This window comes from Geotrypetes seraphini, chromosome 7 (genome assembly GCF_902459505.1).
Source record: "Geotrypetes seraphini chromosome 7, aGeoSer1.1, whole genome shotgun sequence".
In the NCBI taxonomy this organism is placed as follows: Eukaryota; Metazoa; Chordata; class Amphibia; order Gymnophiona; family Dermophiidae; genus Geotrypetes; species Geotrypetes seraphini.
The window spans coordinates 97,959,154-97,974,850 of record NC_047090.1 but is presented as its reverse complement, the minus strand read 5'-3'; the positions used below and the strand labels follow the sequence as shown (position 1 = coordinate 97,974,850).

The window sequence follows — 15,697 nt, the reverse complement described above, 5'->3', positions numbered from 1 at the left end:
CATATCTAAAGAACGGTTTGAAATTTTGTGCTTCCCTGGCTAGCCTCTCTTCATACTCTCTCTTTTGGCTTTTCGAACCACTCGGTGACATTCTTTTTGATACTTCCTGTGCTCTTTCCAGTTACCCTAAGTTTTGTCCTTTTTCCATTTCCTGAATGAATTTTTCTTATTGCCTATCGCTTCCTTAACTATTTTAGTTATCCACGCCGGGTCTTTTGTTCGACTCTTTTTGCACCCCTTTCTGAATCTGGGGATATACAGATTTTGCGCTTCGCTCACCGTGTTCTTGAGAAAAGACCAGGCATGTTCTACCATTTGCCTTTTTTTGGAAGTGTTCCTAAGTTTCTTCCTTACCATTTCCCTCATTGCTTCGTAGTTTCCTTTCCTGAAGTTGAAAGTTGTCGCTATGGTTCTCTTTCCTTTCAGTATTCCTACCTCAACCTTGAACTTGATCATGTTATGATCGCTATTTCCCAATGGTCCCACTACCTCTACTTCTTTTGCAGGTCCCCTTAACCCATTTAGGATTAGATCCAGAGTGGCATTTCCTCTCGTTGGTTCTCTAACAAGCTGCTTCATGAAACAATCTTGTATAGCCTCCAATAATTCGGTCTCCCTAGCGCATTTTGAGCTTCCAAGACTCCAGTCTATCACGGGGTAGTTGAAGTCTCCCATAATAACCGTATTAGAATCAGGTCGTCTACAAATGATTTAGCACCGGGTTCCCCACGAACGTGAGGTGCGCTACGGGAGAGAGGCAGCCCGCTTCTGTCCGTACTCTGGTCCCGAGGCGTGCGGCTCTGCTTGCCGGCTGGTCAGGGCTGGCTATCCCTGGCCAACTGAGGCTCCGAGGCTCTGCGGTATCGTTCCGTTTAGGGGGAATTCTGACTTAGAGGCATTCAAGATGGTAGCTTCGCCCCCATTGGCTCCTCAGCCAAGCACATACACCAAATGTCTGAATTTGCGGTTCCTCTCGTACTGAGCAGGATTACTATCGCAACGACGCATCATCAGTAGGGTAAAACTAAACTGTCTCACGACGGTCTAATCCCAGCTCACGTTCCCTATTAGTGGATGAACAATCCAACGCTTGGTGAATTCTGCTTTACAATGATAGGAAGAGCCGACATCGAAGGATCAAAAAGCGACGTCACTATGAACGCTTGGCCGCCACAAGCCAGTTATCCCTGTGGTAACTTTTCTGACACCTCCTGCTTAAAACCCAAAAAGTCAGAAGGATCGTGAGGCCCCACTTTCACAGTCTGTATTCATACTGGAAATCAAGATCAAGTAAGCTTTTGCCCTTCTGCTCCATGGGAGGTTCCTGTCCTCCCTGAGCTCGCCTTAGGAGACCTGCGTTACGGTTTGACAGGTGTACCGCCCCAGTCAAACTCCCCACCTACCACTGTCCCCGGAGTGGGTCGCGCCCGGTGTGGCCGCCGGGCACTTTGAGCCAGAAGCGAGAGCCCCTCGGGGCTCGCCCCTCCCCCCCCCACCTCACTGGATAAGATCTCAGAGCTCACTGATGGCATTCCGATTTAAAACAAACCAGTAGATTTAAAACAAACCAGAGACTATATTTCTTCACTCAATGTATAATTAATCTCTGGAATTCATTGCCAGAGAATGTGGTAAAAATTGTTAGCTTAGCAGGGTTTTAAAAAAGTTTGGAAATTTCCTAAAACAAAAGTTTATAAGCCATTATTGAGTTGGCTTGGGGAAATCCATTGATTATTCCTAGGCTAAACAGCATAAGATCTATTTTACTCCTTGGGATTTTGCCAGGTACTTGTGGCCTGTGTTTGGTACTGATGAAAAAAGGATACTGGGCTTGATGGACCTTTGGTCTCTCCCAGTATGGCAACTCTTATGTTCTGAAAAGAAGAAGAAAGGAAAGCAGAGCACTGTTCACTGTTGCTATACCAGCTCCTCTTCCGATTTCCTCAATGATGGATATGTTCATAGTCAGGTTGACAGCATCCGGGGATGGTATGCTGGGGGTAGTTAGGGATGAAGTGCATTCTCCAGATTCCTTTGGAAACAGTGTTTCACTGATCCCCAAGGAGCTGGTCCCACCAGCCAATCTGGCACTTGCAAGGGAAGTGATGCCGGTAGCAGAACAGAAGCAGCTGATGGTCTCACTTTCTTCCTGAATGTGACAGGTGGAGACGCTGTTGAGGCAGCCTCCAAGGGCAAATAGGAGCCACAACTTTGGAGAGACCAGTGGACAAATTTAAGAGAGTTAGGCAAATCCTCTGCTACTGCTTCTACTGGCCTCAGTAATGTGGTGACTCCTGCTTCCATTTTGAAATTTAATTCGATAAGACCAGTTACACTGACCTTAGAGAACTTGTGTCCATTGATTGAGTCCTTGGGACAGAATCTGACCATGCAACTAGCCCATAGTGTAACTCAGGTTTTGAATTTGTAAGTTAAGATGGACAATCAAAAAACCACTTATAAAAAGTAGAAGAAAATCTAAATAAAGTAGACTTCAGCGATTACCAAAGGCAATTCAAATTGCTTATAAACTGTGAGAATTTTGAAAATACTGTGAGACGTAAAAATTTGCATTTGATAAACTTTCCAAAGAAACCAGATGTTTAGAAAGTTTATGGATAATCATTTACACGTACCTTCACAATTTTTACCATCTGTAGTTTGTGCATATTATTTATCTCCTTTTAAAAAGAAGACTGGGGAAAATGGTGAGGATTTATTTTCATCAGTTTTCCAAGATAGTTTAGACATAACTGATTTTCTTGAATCATCAAAAGAGGAGTTGGATACATCTTCTACTCTACTGGTGACAATGGCACTGGATCCAGACAGAGATTCTTAAGATTATATAGAGATGAACTTATTGGATCCAGAGACTCTTAAAATTATATAGAGACCAGTTTTTCTAGGTCATATAGAGTCAAACAAAATATAGAATTATCTGGCCCATGGGTAAATCCCTGTGGTATTCCTCAGAGGTCTCCATTATCCCCCATTTTGTTAAACATTTTTTTTTTATATACTTAGGCTTGGATATTACTAAAGAGGAATATTTTACCCATAGCTATGTGGACAACATTGCAGTTATGATTCTTATTCACACTTCTTTGGAACAAGTAAAAAGTTCAAAAAGTATTACAATAATAAGTTATTGGACAATTAAAAATAAATTAAAACTAAATACTTGTGAGGAAGTCTATAGGATGGTCCCACTCCCCCTGCTGAATGCTCATTTACAGTGTCAAAAATACCTTAAGCACTATAGTCCCTTCCAAAGGAGAAGTGACAGGGGAGGGGAAGAGGTAGGAAAGCAGTTTCCATGAAACAGAAAAAGTAGGGCTAATGTTGGGATAAGGGAGCCCAAGGAAGGAAGAAGAGATCCCTGGCATATGCTTTATATGCTTAGCTGAGGAAAAGCAAACTTTCTACTGAATATGAGTGAGCCCTGTTCTGATGTCTGGTTGGGGGCCTGACATTGCAACCCATTGCATTGCATTGCAGACTCTGTTCGAAGTGTGGCAGTCACGGGTCACAAACAGTGTCTTAGGTCTAGTCAGCCACAAGCCCATCTCAAGACTTTTTCCTCTAAATTAAGAGAGTTTCCTTTTGTTTTTACCCTGTGAAATAACAGGACTCAGGTTTTTGAGTCAATAAAGTGCCTACTTTAACCTTTTATAACCTTTGTCCAGCTGTGTTATTGAAGAAGCTCACCCTCAACCTTTACTCGCAATCTCAGATATTGTGGCATTGGTGGGATTTGCGCTCAACCTGCGGAAGGAAGTTGGACCCTCCCCAGTTTTCAGGAAAACTGCAAAAAGTATGAAGCCAGCTGCAGAAACCTAAGAGAACATTGTGGAATATACAATAAGTTTTACATCATTTTTTTCTTAGACAATTTGAGCTCTTGGAATCTCATTAATTGATGGCTTGAGTTTTGTTAGAAGATTTCTTGTTTCCTGTTGTAAATTTTGTAATCTTTCAAATGATTTCTGGTAAGAAATAATTCAAGCTTATAATTCTGAATATGCAAATAATAATAAAAAAAGAAAACCATCCTGAACTTTTCTTTTACCAGATATTTGTTCAGCGCCCTTACGTCTAGGATGGAATGAAATCCCTGTTTTATTGGGAACTGGGAAGTACTTGGAATAAAATTTCTTCCTTTTTTACCCTAGTTCAGGGGTAGGCAATTACGGTCCTCGAGAGCCAGAGTCAGGTCAGGTTTTCAGGATATCCACAATGAATATGTATGAGATGGATCTGAATGCACTGCCTCCTTGAGATGCAAATCTATCTCATGCATATTTATTGTGGATGTCTTGAAAACCTGACCTGGCTCCAGCTCTTGAGGACCGGAATTGCCTACCCCTGCCCTAGTGGAATGAGATTGAAAACACTGGTCTGCAAAATTTATTTTTATTTATTTATTTCATTTTCTATCCCATCCTCCCCATAATCTGTATATTATGCATATTGGTTTTAGATCCCTAGTTTGTGTTGAATTAGGACAAAAACTTGTATTGAAAAACCTTGCATTGTAATTATGGCAACTATGTAAATTACATATTTATGTATGTTAGCGTGTAACCCATTTTGAGCACTATATAGAAACATAGAATATGACTTGATGGGCTACAGCCCTTTTCTGCCGTCATATTCTATGTTTCTATATAGTGCTCAAAATGGGTTACACGCTAACATACATAAATATGTAATTTACATAGTTGCCATAATTACAATGCAAGGTTTTTCAATACAAGTTTTTGTCCTAACTCAACACACACTAGGGATCTAAAACCAATATGCATAATATACAGATTATAGGTTAAATTTGTCATATTTACAGTGCAAGATTTTTCAATACAAGTTTTTATTCTAATGCAACGCATACCGAGGATCTTGTATCAATATACATTTCTTTGTTGTGTGCGGGGAAGTTAGGTGAAGAGGTATGTTTTTATTGCATTCCTAAAGCTGAATCCTTCAAGGGATCTTATCTGCGGAGGCAGTTGATTCCAATGGGTTGCTATGAACGCTGTTTGGCAGTTTGTAGTTGAAGAGCACAGCCAGGGGGCATTTTGAGACATATTTCATCCTGGGAGCGGAGGGACCTGTTAGGCACATACAGAAGAAGCTTCGTCATCAAATAACTCGGCACCATGTTGTGTAAGAATTTGAACGCTAGCATTGGACACAATGTTTGGTTAAGGGCAGCCAGTGAGCCGACAACAGAGCCTGGGAGACAGGGTCATGGGCACGGAGGTCTTATAGAAGTCTGGTTGCCGCATTTTGTACATGCTGGAGATGTCGTATGCTCTTCGCCGTGAGACTGCTGAATAGCTCATTGCAGTAGTCCATGCAGGAGAGGAGTAAGGCATAGAGTAGCTAGGTGAAGTCAGATCCAGAAAAGTAGTTCCTTATTTTTGGGAATTGTCACCGGTAGTAAAATGAGGAAGATGCCACCTGAGATATGGTTGGAAAGTGATAGGTTGGAGTCAAGAAGTATTTCTAGGCTGCGTGCTTGGACTTTTGCAGTTATGGTAGTTGAGTCTCAGCATAGCAAGGGATGGGAATAATTGCAGTGTTCTTTGTGGATCCAAAGGAGTTCCGTTTTGGGAGGCATGTTAGGGTCACGTGTGAGTTTTTTTAAGATCAATCTGATAACTGCTGAATTCTAGTTTGCGGGCACTATGCCTGTTTGCAGAGAAGTATTAATGAGAGGAAGGATGGAGTCTACAAAGGCGTCTTTCACAGCCACTAGGAGGCATGGCAGACAGGGGTCTAGGTTTGAGCTGGAAGGTTTCATGTTATATTAAAATTTGATAATGAATTCAAAACAATGTACACAAAAAATTATACATTTTGGGATATACAATTACATCTAGGCGATGTCGTCGTGGGAGATAGTTTCGAAGTGAGTTAGGTTTCCAGTTGTAGTTTAAATTATCTTGTTTGAATCATGGGGGGGGGGGGACAATGTCTGCAGTGCGGTAGAGTTGAGGTGAGACCGTATTTCTCTACTTTGTCAGCAAAGTAGTCTGAGAGCGTTTCACTGTCAAGTTTGGTGTTAAGGCATTGGTTGTCTCCTTGCAATGTTGTGAGTATCTTTTTTGTTAGTTTAAAAAGGTTTTTTGATCTATTGGGAGTCTTTAATAGTTGTTGGGAATAGTATATTACATTACATTATATCTTTTTAGCACTTTAGAACAAAGTTTCTTTGTAAGCAATTCCGAGAGCTTTACTTTGTTGTTCTCGGTGGGCAATCTGGAAGGATGCATTTCAACTGCAGTATCCTCTCTGGATTATTTTGTGAACCCACCAGTTTGAGATTACAAGGGTCTACCTTGCTTAGAAAAAAATCAGCCTCCTACCCACTGGAAGGTTGTCTGAGAGCTACAGGAATTGTGGCTATGCTCTCAGAGCTGGATTAACACAATCTCAGGGCCAGATTAACACAATATTGAGCCCTAGGCAAACATATATTTTGTGGGCCCCCCTACCAAGGATCCTCTCCACTACCATCATCTCACCTCTCCAGAAATATCAGGGGAAAATGCACAGCCTAACTGTCAGTATGACAGCTTAATAGTTTGAAAGTGAGCATGGGGACTATGCAAGCGCATGCTTTGAATTGAGGCTTAATGGTTAGAGCTGAACAGCTGCCAGGTTACCCAGTTCCAGGAGGGAAATTGTGAGTCAGTCCTAAATTTCTGCAACCCTAGCCTAGTACATCACGAGATCTGAAGTGTTGATTTCAATTGGTCATATCACGAACTATAAACAGAATACTGAATTGGGATATAAGTTAAATAACAAGACTGGCCAAAAAGTCTCCCTCTTGGAGCTCTGCAGCAGAGGATGAGAACTAGGGAAGCTGGGTAAGTCATTTTCACTCTCCATTGTCTCTGGCTCAAATCAGAGATTCCAAGGCTGACCTGCCTGAAAAACTGAGATTTAAGGACTTTGGGGACAATATCAAGCTGGGAGGCCACAAAATTGCTGCAGTTGGTGCTGACCCCAGATATTCAATGTTGGGTCATTTCAGTGATTGGCATTGAATGTCAGGGGGGGGGGAAGGGTTGGCTAACACTACTTTAACCAGCTAAGTGAATATTCAGTGATGGCCAGTTAAGTTAATAGAGGGCAAAGATCTGATTCCCACCTGTCTACTTAGCACTATCTTTCCTACTATCACCCCTTCTATCTGTCACATCCTCAATCTATCACTTTCCATGGCAACTGTCCCAGATGTCTTCAAACATGCCGTAATTACACCTCTCCTCAAAAACCCGTCACTGGACCCTACCTCGCCCCATTTCCCTCTTCCCCTTCTTATCTAAGTTACTTGAACATGCTGTTCACCACCATTGCCTTGACTTCTTGACAACCCTAACTGTTCTTGACCACTCCAATCAGGCTTTCGCTCCCTACATTCCATGGAATCCACCCTTGCTAAAATCTTTAATAACCTCTCCCTGGCCAAATCCAAAGGCCTCTATTCTATCCTCATCCTTCTCGATCTATCTGCTGCTTTTGACACTGTAGACCACCACTTTATCCTTGATAAGCTGTCCTCACTTGGATTTCAGGGCTCTGTCCTTTCTTAATTCTATTCTTATCTCTCACACTGCATCTTTAATGTATACAGTGGTGAGTCCTCCTCCACCCTTATCCCTCATATCAGTCGGGGTACTGGGACCCCCTTCTCTTCTCCATCTATGCTCGTTTCCTTGGTGCTCTAATCTCCTCCCATGGTTTTCAATATCACCTCTATGCTGATGACACCCAGATCTACCTCTCCACACCAGAAATCTCTACAAGTATCCAGGCACGTGTCTCAGCCCGCCTGTCTGACATCACTTCCCAGATGCTGTATTGTCACCTAAAGTTGAATATGATCAAGACTGAGCTACTTGTCCTTCCACCCAAACCCACCTCTCCTATCCCCCCCACTCTATTTCAGTGGATGGTACTCTCATCAGCTTGCAATCTTGGGGTCTTCTTTGATTCCTCTCTCTCCTTCTTTGCACAAATCTAACAGACCATCAAAATCTGTCTCTTCTTTCTCTATAATATCACCAAAATCCAACCTTTCCTCTCAAAGCACACTACCAAAACCCTTATCTACACTCTTATCACTTCTCGCCTCAACTATTGCAACTTGCTTCTCACAGGTCTTTCTCGTAACCATCTCTTTCTCCTTCAATCCATCCAAAATTCTGCTGCACAACTTATATTTTATCAGAGATATATACCCATATCATCCCTCTCCTCAAATCATTCCTTTGGCTCCCTATCCATTGCCGCCTAAAATTCAAACTTCTTTTACTTACTTAAAAATGAATTCACTCTACAGCTCTTACATATCTCTCCTATCTCTTCTTATACTCTTTCCCGGGAACCCTGTTCATCAGGTAAGTCTCTCTTATCAGTACCCTTCTCCACTAATGCCAACTCTACTCCTTTCCTTTTCTCTTGCTGCGCCTTACACCTGGAACGGCTCCCTGAATCACTATGTCTTGCTCTGTCCCTGGCTGTATTCAAATCTAGGCTCAAGACTTACTTCTTTGAGGTTGTTTTTAACTGCTAACCCCCACTCGCTGCAAAGCATTCATGCCTGATAAACTCCTCAACCCCTTATTTGTCATGTTTGTCTGTTGAGTAGATTTTAAGTTCTTATGAGCAGGGACTGTGTCTTGGATGTACAGTGCTGTGTAAGTCTAGCAGCACTACAGAAATGAGACGTAGTAGTAGTAGTAGTAGTAGTAGTAATATAGCTGGTTAACTTTTCAGCACTGACCGTAAATATTCAGCAGAGACAATTGGTTAGCTCGAGCTAAATATTCATGATTAGGCACCAAAATGCTATATAACCAGTCAACAGCAGTTTCCGACTGGTTAAATAGCTTTGGATAACAGAGGGGATGTGGGGGGGGGAGGGAATATATCAAAAATATAAATTAAAAAGTTTTTCATGTGAAAAAAGATTCACAAATGGAAACACAAAATATTTAGCCTTTTTTGATGCTGCTGAGAGGATACAAGCAGCATAGAGGTAATATTAGGACATTGTTCACACAGCTAAAATAATCTTATCCTACAGCAAAAAGAAATTATTTTATCTGCCTTTGTTATCTCTGGGTTTCTGCTATCCTCATCTTCTCTTCACTCTCTCACTTCCTTTCAATGTCTGCCCTCTTTCTGTGCCCCTTCCATAATGCTCAGCCTTCTTTCTCTCTCTTCTATCCAGAATGAGCCCCTCTCTCTTCCTGATCCAGCATTTCCCTTCTGTGTTCATCAGTGTCACCATTCCACCTCTTTACCAGCATCACCCTTCTGTGTGCCCATCTCTCCTAGGTCCCTATCTCACCTCTTTTCCAGAATCTTCATTATGTCCCTATCCTCCCCCCATATTCACAATCTGCTCTCTCAACATCCTTATCTTCCCTCCCTTTTTTCAGCATTGCCCCCTCTGTAAACTCATCTCCCCCTCCCTTTGCTCCCTCTGTGCTCCTATCTACTCCCTTTTAGCATTTCCCCTCTGTAATTCTATCCTTATCCCTGCTTGACCCTTCTCATCTCTGTTACTGTTTGTCTCCATTTTCAGCTTATCTTCTCTCTTCCCTTGTTCCTGAACTCTGTAGCCAGCATCTTTCCACCCTCCCTCAACCCAGTATGAAATCTTTCCCTCCTCTCTCTCCCCCTGCTCCCCAGAGAGCCCTACATGGCCCTGTCCTGCATCCCCTTCCCCATGGCCCTCTTCAGCAACTTGGCAGCAACAGTAATTAAGACAGGCTGCCAGCATCGGGGCCTTCCCTCTGAGAGTCCCACCTAAGCAGAAACAGGAAGTTGAAACAAAGCAGGTAGAACTTGCAGAGGGAAGACCCTATCTTAATCACTGCCACTGCAGAATCACTAAAAAGGGCCATGGGGAAGGGGGTACGGATGGAAGGGAGAGGGCCAAATGCAGAACTTACCAGGAAGCAAGGAAAGAAAGAGGGAGACAGGCCTAATTTAACCAATGGGCAGGTGTATGGTTGGAACAGTGAGGACATCAATAAGTACCCCTCTATGATCTACACCTGGAGGGGGTGAACTGCCCCCGCCCCTCTTGGTACGCCACTGGGCTACGGCATCGATTTAAATGAGACAGTCCTCACCAGGAACAAAGAAACATACAAAAGTACATGTAATCATCATTGCTATGCTGGTTTTCCTTCATTTCAGTAAGGTATAGCAGGATATACAGACCTCTGAAGAAGGCATTTTGCTGAAACACAGATCGTGTTGGGTCCTAGTATATATCATTCAACACTATGATATGCTACTTTATCCCTTTGGAATTTCAATACATATATTTCAATACTTTTTATGGTAGTTTCCTGGCATCATACATATACTGAGTGACTTTTCACTTTTTTTGTTGGTTGTATTGTTATATGATTGCTTCACCCCTTTGTTTTTTTTATTAACTGCTAATTAGTGCCATTTAGCATCATTTGTAGCCAACTGGTAATTAACACCAATTAGCAGCTAATTATATTAAGTAACAGGTGCAACTGGCGTTATGCTATAACTTGTGCACATAACTTTGCACGTTAATATAAATTTTTGTGTGCAAGTTTATAGAATTAGGGGGACAGTGCTGCTGAAAATTTTGAAGACTGGCCTGGCACTATCCTGGATAACACTAGGATACAGCAGGGGTGAAGTGTTGGCATTCTGCCCATCTATATGAACAGCTGGTGATATTTAACCACTATCAATATATTTGAGTGGTTATACTGTATATGTATTCATTGTCACTGCTTCTATGAACTAGGACTGAAAATACATCTCAAGCAGTGGAATAGCCACAGGTAGCCCTAATTCAGCAGTGGTCGCATTTCTCCCTTCTTTCCACACCTGGATCTGGCATTTGCCTCTACTCAAAAGTCCGCAGCCCAGCAACTCCACCTCTTTCTAAACCTCTCTCTTCCTGATTCTCGTCACCTTTGCAGGCAAGAGCATCACTGACCCCAATTTCCCTCTGTTGCACCCTGCCTTTGCTGATTTCACTTCCTGTTTTCTCAATGGTGGGACACAGCGTAGTGAATCCTGTGAGGTTGTTGCAAGTAGTGGATGCATGTCGCTGCCTCACCCAGGAAATGAGGTACACCGGGGAAAGTTGCTAGGCCATGGGCGGGGAAGGGTGGCAGCAAATGCTAGATCCAGGGGCAAAAGGAGAGGTGGCAAGATGCAGGATAAATTATGTGGCGAGGCCCACTCAACATAACTGTGGGCCCACCCAAAATACCGTAACAGGTCTGGCTAAACTACTGGTCTCAAGTACTTAAATGCCACATCCAGCAGTTAAAAAAAAACAAACTATAGATTTTGTATTACCATTCCGTTTCTTCCCCCATTTCTACCTTTATTGCTAGCCAGCAGAAATTCTAAACCATTGCCCTCAATTCAACCCGAATAAAGGTATTTCACTGCTCTCTAAGTAGCTTTTTTAATTATTCTTTGCCTTAAGTACATCTGTAAAGGCCATCAAAAGGTTTCAACAGTGGTTCTAGAAAACAGGTCTAAGTAGAAATAGCTATTTTTTGCTTTAACAAAGGGCTCCTTTTACTAAGCTGCGTTAGGACATTAATGCACGGAATAGCATGTGCTGAATTGCCGCACGCGCTAGACCTTAACACCAGCATTGAGCTGGCGTTAATTCTAGCCGCATAGCGCGCTGTAATATCCTGCGTGCGCTAAAAACGCTAGCGCACCTTAGTAAAGTTTTTAAAGAACTGAATTTGAAAAATACGATACCCACTTTTAACTTTCCAAAAAATGATTTCCCAGAGACTTACATATGAATGATAATTATTCCTTGTTATCAAAACAGTGTCACATTATTTTAGATTCAGTTCACAAGGCAGCTATCTAAGAAAAACCCTCACTGTAGTCCTTCAGTAAGAAGAACCAAAAGTACTTAAGAGAGAGGCAGTGTGGTATTTTAACTATTTTAAACATTTACAGTATAGATGTTGTGAAACATATTTGGAGTATTTCATGACAAATCCAGTGACTTTGTTACAGTATAAGAGCAAACATGGGTTCTGATGGGAATAGCTGACATGAAGGAAGGTTGCATGTTTTGGTATCCCTCTTACCTAGAAAGCATGCCCAGAGGTGTGACGTTAAGTGATCCCATCAGCATTGCCAGAGCCATCCCTGGGGCTTCCCGTTCTATCACTTCTTTTGTGGCCTGCAATTAAAGATTAAAGAGCAGACTGAGTGACATCCACAAAAGGAAAAAAAATCAATATATTTTACTATAATGAAAATATACTCCCCTCCCTCCCCCTCCCCCCGAAAAAAGTGATCGGAATGACATCTGGCATTTTGTATCTGTTGGAATCTAAGAGGGTTTTTACAAAGGGGTGCTGAAAAGTTCTCAGCTCAACCAACTTCCTAAATTCTGAGTGCTATTTTGCCACTGTAGCTGAAATGAGTGTTATTTTGTTTTGCAAAGTGACAATTTGCAGAATTGTAATGCTATGTTTTGCCATTGTTTCACATCAGTGATTGAACCATATTAATGAAAAGTGTGGAATTCCAAGACATCACAAAGTTCCTATTCCTACAGAAGAAAACTCCAAAGGAAATCCATGAATATATGATGCAAACATTGAGTGACAAATGCCTGTCATATTCCACAGTGAAGAAGTGGTGTGCAAACTTTCAGCATGGAGATTTTAAGGCTGAAGATGCAGCAAGGTCTGGGTGGCCTCAAACGGTGTCAACTCCTGAAATTGTTGACCATGTCCATGACCTGATTTTAACAGATCAGCAAATATCAGCTAAAACAATTGCTAAGACACTACAGATATCCAGGGAACATTCTGGGTATATAATCCTTGAGCAGCTGGGTATGCAGAAGCTGTCAGCCAAGTAGGTGCCCCAATGTTTGAATGCTGATGAGAAACGACGCCAAGTGGACACTTCCAAGTTGATTTTGCAGCATTTTCAGTGAGCTGGTGCCAATTTTTTGGAACTAGTTACTGCTGATGAAACATGGTTACACCACTATGATCCTGAGAAAAAACAACAGTCCATGTAATGGTGACACTTAGGTTCTCCAAGGCCAAGGAAACTCAAGACCCAAAAGTCAGAAAGAAAGGTCATAGCTACAATGTTTTGGGATCAGGAAGGTGTTTGTAATAACTAACTGTTTTCCAAGGGGCCAAACAATTAATGCAGAATACTATAGTTACTTGCTGTGCTGATTAAATGAGGCATTAAAAGAAAAAAGGAGAGGGAAGCTGTGGAAAGGAGTTATCTGCTCACAAGGCTGACAAAATGATGGATGTTTTGATGCAGTTGGATTTTAATGCATAGACCATCCATCCTACTCACTAGATCTTGCTCCAGCTGACTATTTTCTGTTTCCAAACCTTAAAAAGAGTTTGAAAGGGTGATAATTTTCCAGTGATTCAGAGGTGATTTTAGCAGTGGAGCAGTATTTTAATGACCAGACATCAGAGTAATTTTTAGAAGGGTTATAGAAATTTCAGATACAATGTGCCGTGTGTTGAACTTAGGGGCGAATATGTGGAATAACTTGTAAGTTTCATGGCTCCACGTCATTCCCTTATTGGCTGGGCTGCAAACTTTTCAACACGCCCTCATAAAGGACTTCCTGAAGTGCATCACTTAATTAAATGTGCAACCAACCAAAACTGAACTCTAAAATTCAGCTCCAAGCTCATGTGGAAGGGTACTTTCAATATGATGTCCAAATTAGAGTTTGAACATTTTGTGGAATATGCACAATAATCCATAACCATTTTCAAAACAGAAGAAAATCTATCTTTTTGTTTTGAACATGGCCATTTCTCAGATTTGCTTGTCCTCAGTTCATCTATCTTTTTGAACCTTTTTTTGGAAAAAAAGATGTTGTAAACAAAAACGCACAAAACAAGCCATTGGGATGTAGGAGGGGGGGGGTCAACATTTTCAGCAGACTTGTCACACTGACATCCCATCAGAGAAGTGGGGGACCACAGGGGGCACATCTCATCATAGCCCCCTTATAGTGTATGGTAAGCCACCCAAAACCTACTGGATCTAACTGTATACCACATCAAAAGCCTCTTAAGTCTCAAGGTGTCACCTATATATAACTACAGTGGGATCTGGGTGGGTTTTGGAAGGTTTACATATTCCACCATAGGTATAATAGTTGGAGTGGGATATGGGCCTGCGTCCCCATCTCTATGGTTGACTATACTGCCTACTAGGCTACTCCAGGAATCTGCCTGTTGTCCTAGGACTGGCCATCATATCTGAAACTATCATACAGGCAGGTATGCACTGTTTCATTCACATTATTGAGGGTAGGAGGGGGTCAGGTCATGCCTTCATCCCTCCAGTGGTCATCTGGTCAGTTTGGCCACCTTTTAGGCACTTATTCATTTTTAAATAGGTCTAGCCCCAAACGTTCAAATTGTGCCCAAGAGGTTTTCTAAAATGTTTGATATTTGCTGAAAAAAGTCCAAATCCTAAGTCCGTCCTAATTCCTCCCAAACCACACCTCCAGCACATCCCCTTTTAGGTGCAACAAAATCTGTTTCAAAAATAGTGAATTGGAAGGGTTTGGTAAGAAAACATCCATCTGCCCCTTTATGTCATTTTTGTTCGTTTTTCTTTTTTGAAAATGAGCTCCATAGCTTCACATTAATACAGTTGTTAAAGGAGCATATAACAAAGCTACTGCTAACATAGCATAATATAAATCTTATTTTTATACCGTACAAACCTTACAGTTCTAAGCATTTTACAGAGTAAACAAAGAACAAATACAACATATTAGCATTTGGTAATAAGGGTTTAAAGAATAATGACAGAGGAAGAATGAGGGTGAAATAGTGAAAAGGGAATTTCTCAGTGATGAAAGTGTGAGTTATTTGAACTAAGTCATCATATTTGAGAAGAGGAGTGTTTTTAAGAGCTTTCTAAAGTGCATGTAAGAAGATGGACTCCCCCTGCTTCAGGGCAGCCTTAGAAGATGTTGAAGGGGATGTGACAGAACTTAAACTGAAGCTTGATAAACTGGTGAAGTTGTGTATTGGGATGATCGATGCAGGTAAAGCTTTCTGTGCTGCTAACAAACAGTTTGAGTGGAATTCGGGATTTGGCACAATATTCCAACAATGATAATGTGATTGAGACCAGTTTGACAAAATTCTCCAATAGCCTACAGAAAACGATCAATTATCACACAATCCTGTTTGACCAAGCACAACGCAGCTGTAGACATTTGTCAAGGAAGATCTTAGGAAGTTCAGAGATGCAAAGAAACAGTTTGACTAGGTCAGTGAAGAAAAAGAAAATGCCCTTGCAAAAAATGCAGAAGCCCAAAAACTAAACAACATGAAGTGGAGAAGGCCACAAACATCCTGACAGCAACACGGAAATGCTTTCGACACATAGCTCTGGACTATGTTTTTCAGTTTCTGTATGCTTTCAGATCAACGTTCTACAATCGAACAGACGATCTGAGATGTTAAAATTGGCTCTTGTCCAGCAGCAGAAGGGGGAAGCCATCGGCGTGATGCAGCACGACCCCGATGTGGTCACCAGCGGTGGATTGATGCCGGCATTGGAGGATCTCCTGTGGCCTGCCATCTCTCCTTTGCAGACTTACACTCCTGCAGCT

General features: G+C 41.8%; 1 protein-coding gene across 13 annotated transcripts in view; it reads right to left on the bottom strand.

The window, feature by feature from the left end:
* The window catches only part of GPHN (gephyrin), a 798,948-nt gene that overhangs the window by 409,879 nt on the left and 373,372 nt on the right, over positions 1–15,697 (bottom strand). For all 13 annotated transcript variants that reach the window (XM_033950742.1, XM_033950736.1, XM_033950737.1 and 10 more), the window contains one exon: positions 12,150–12,244. In XM_033950742.1, coding sequence (XP_033806633.1) covers positions 12,150–12,244 — 95 coding nt within the window. The remainder of the gene's footprint in view (positions 1–12,149; positions 12,245–15,697) is intronic.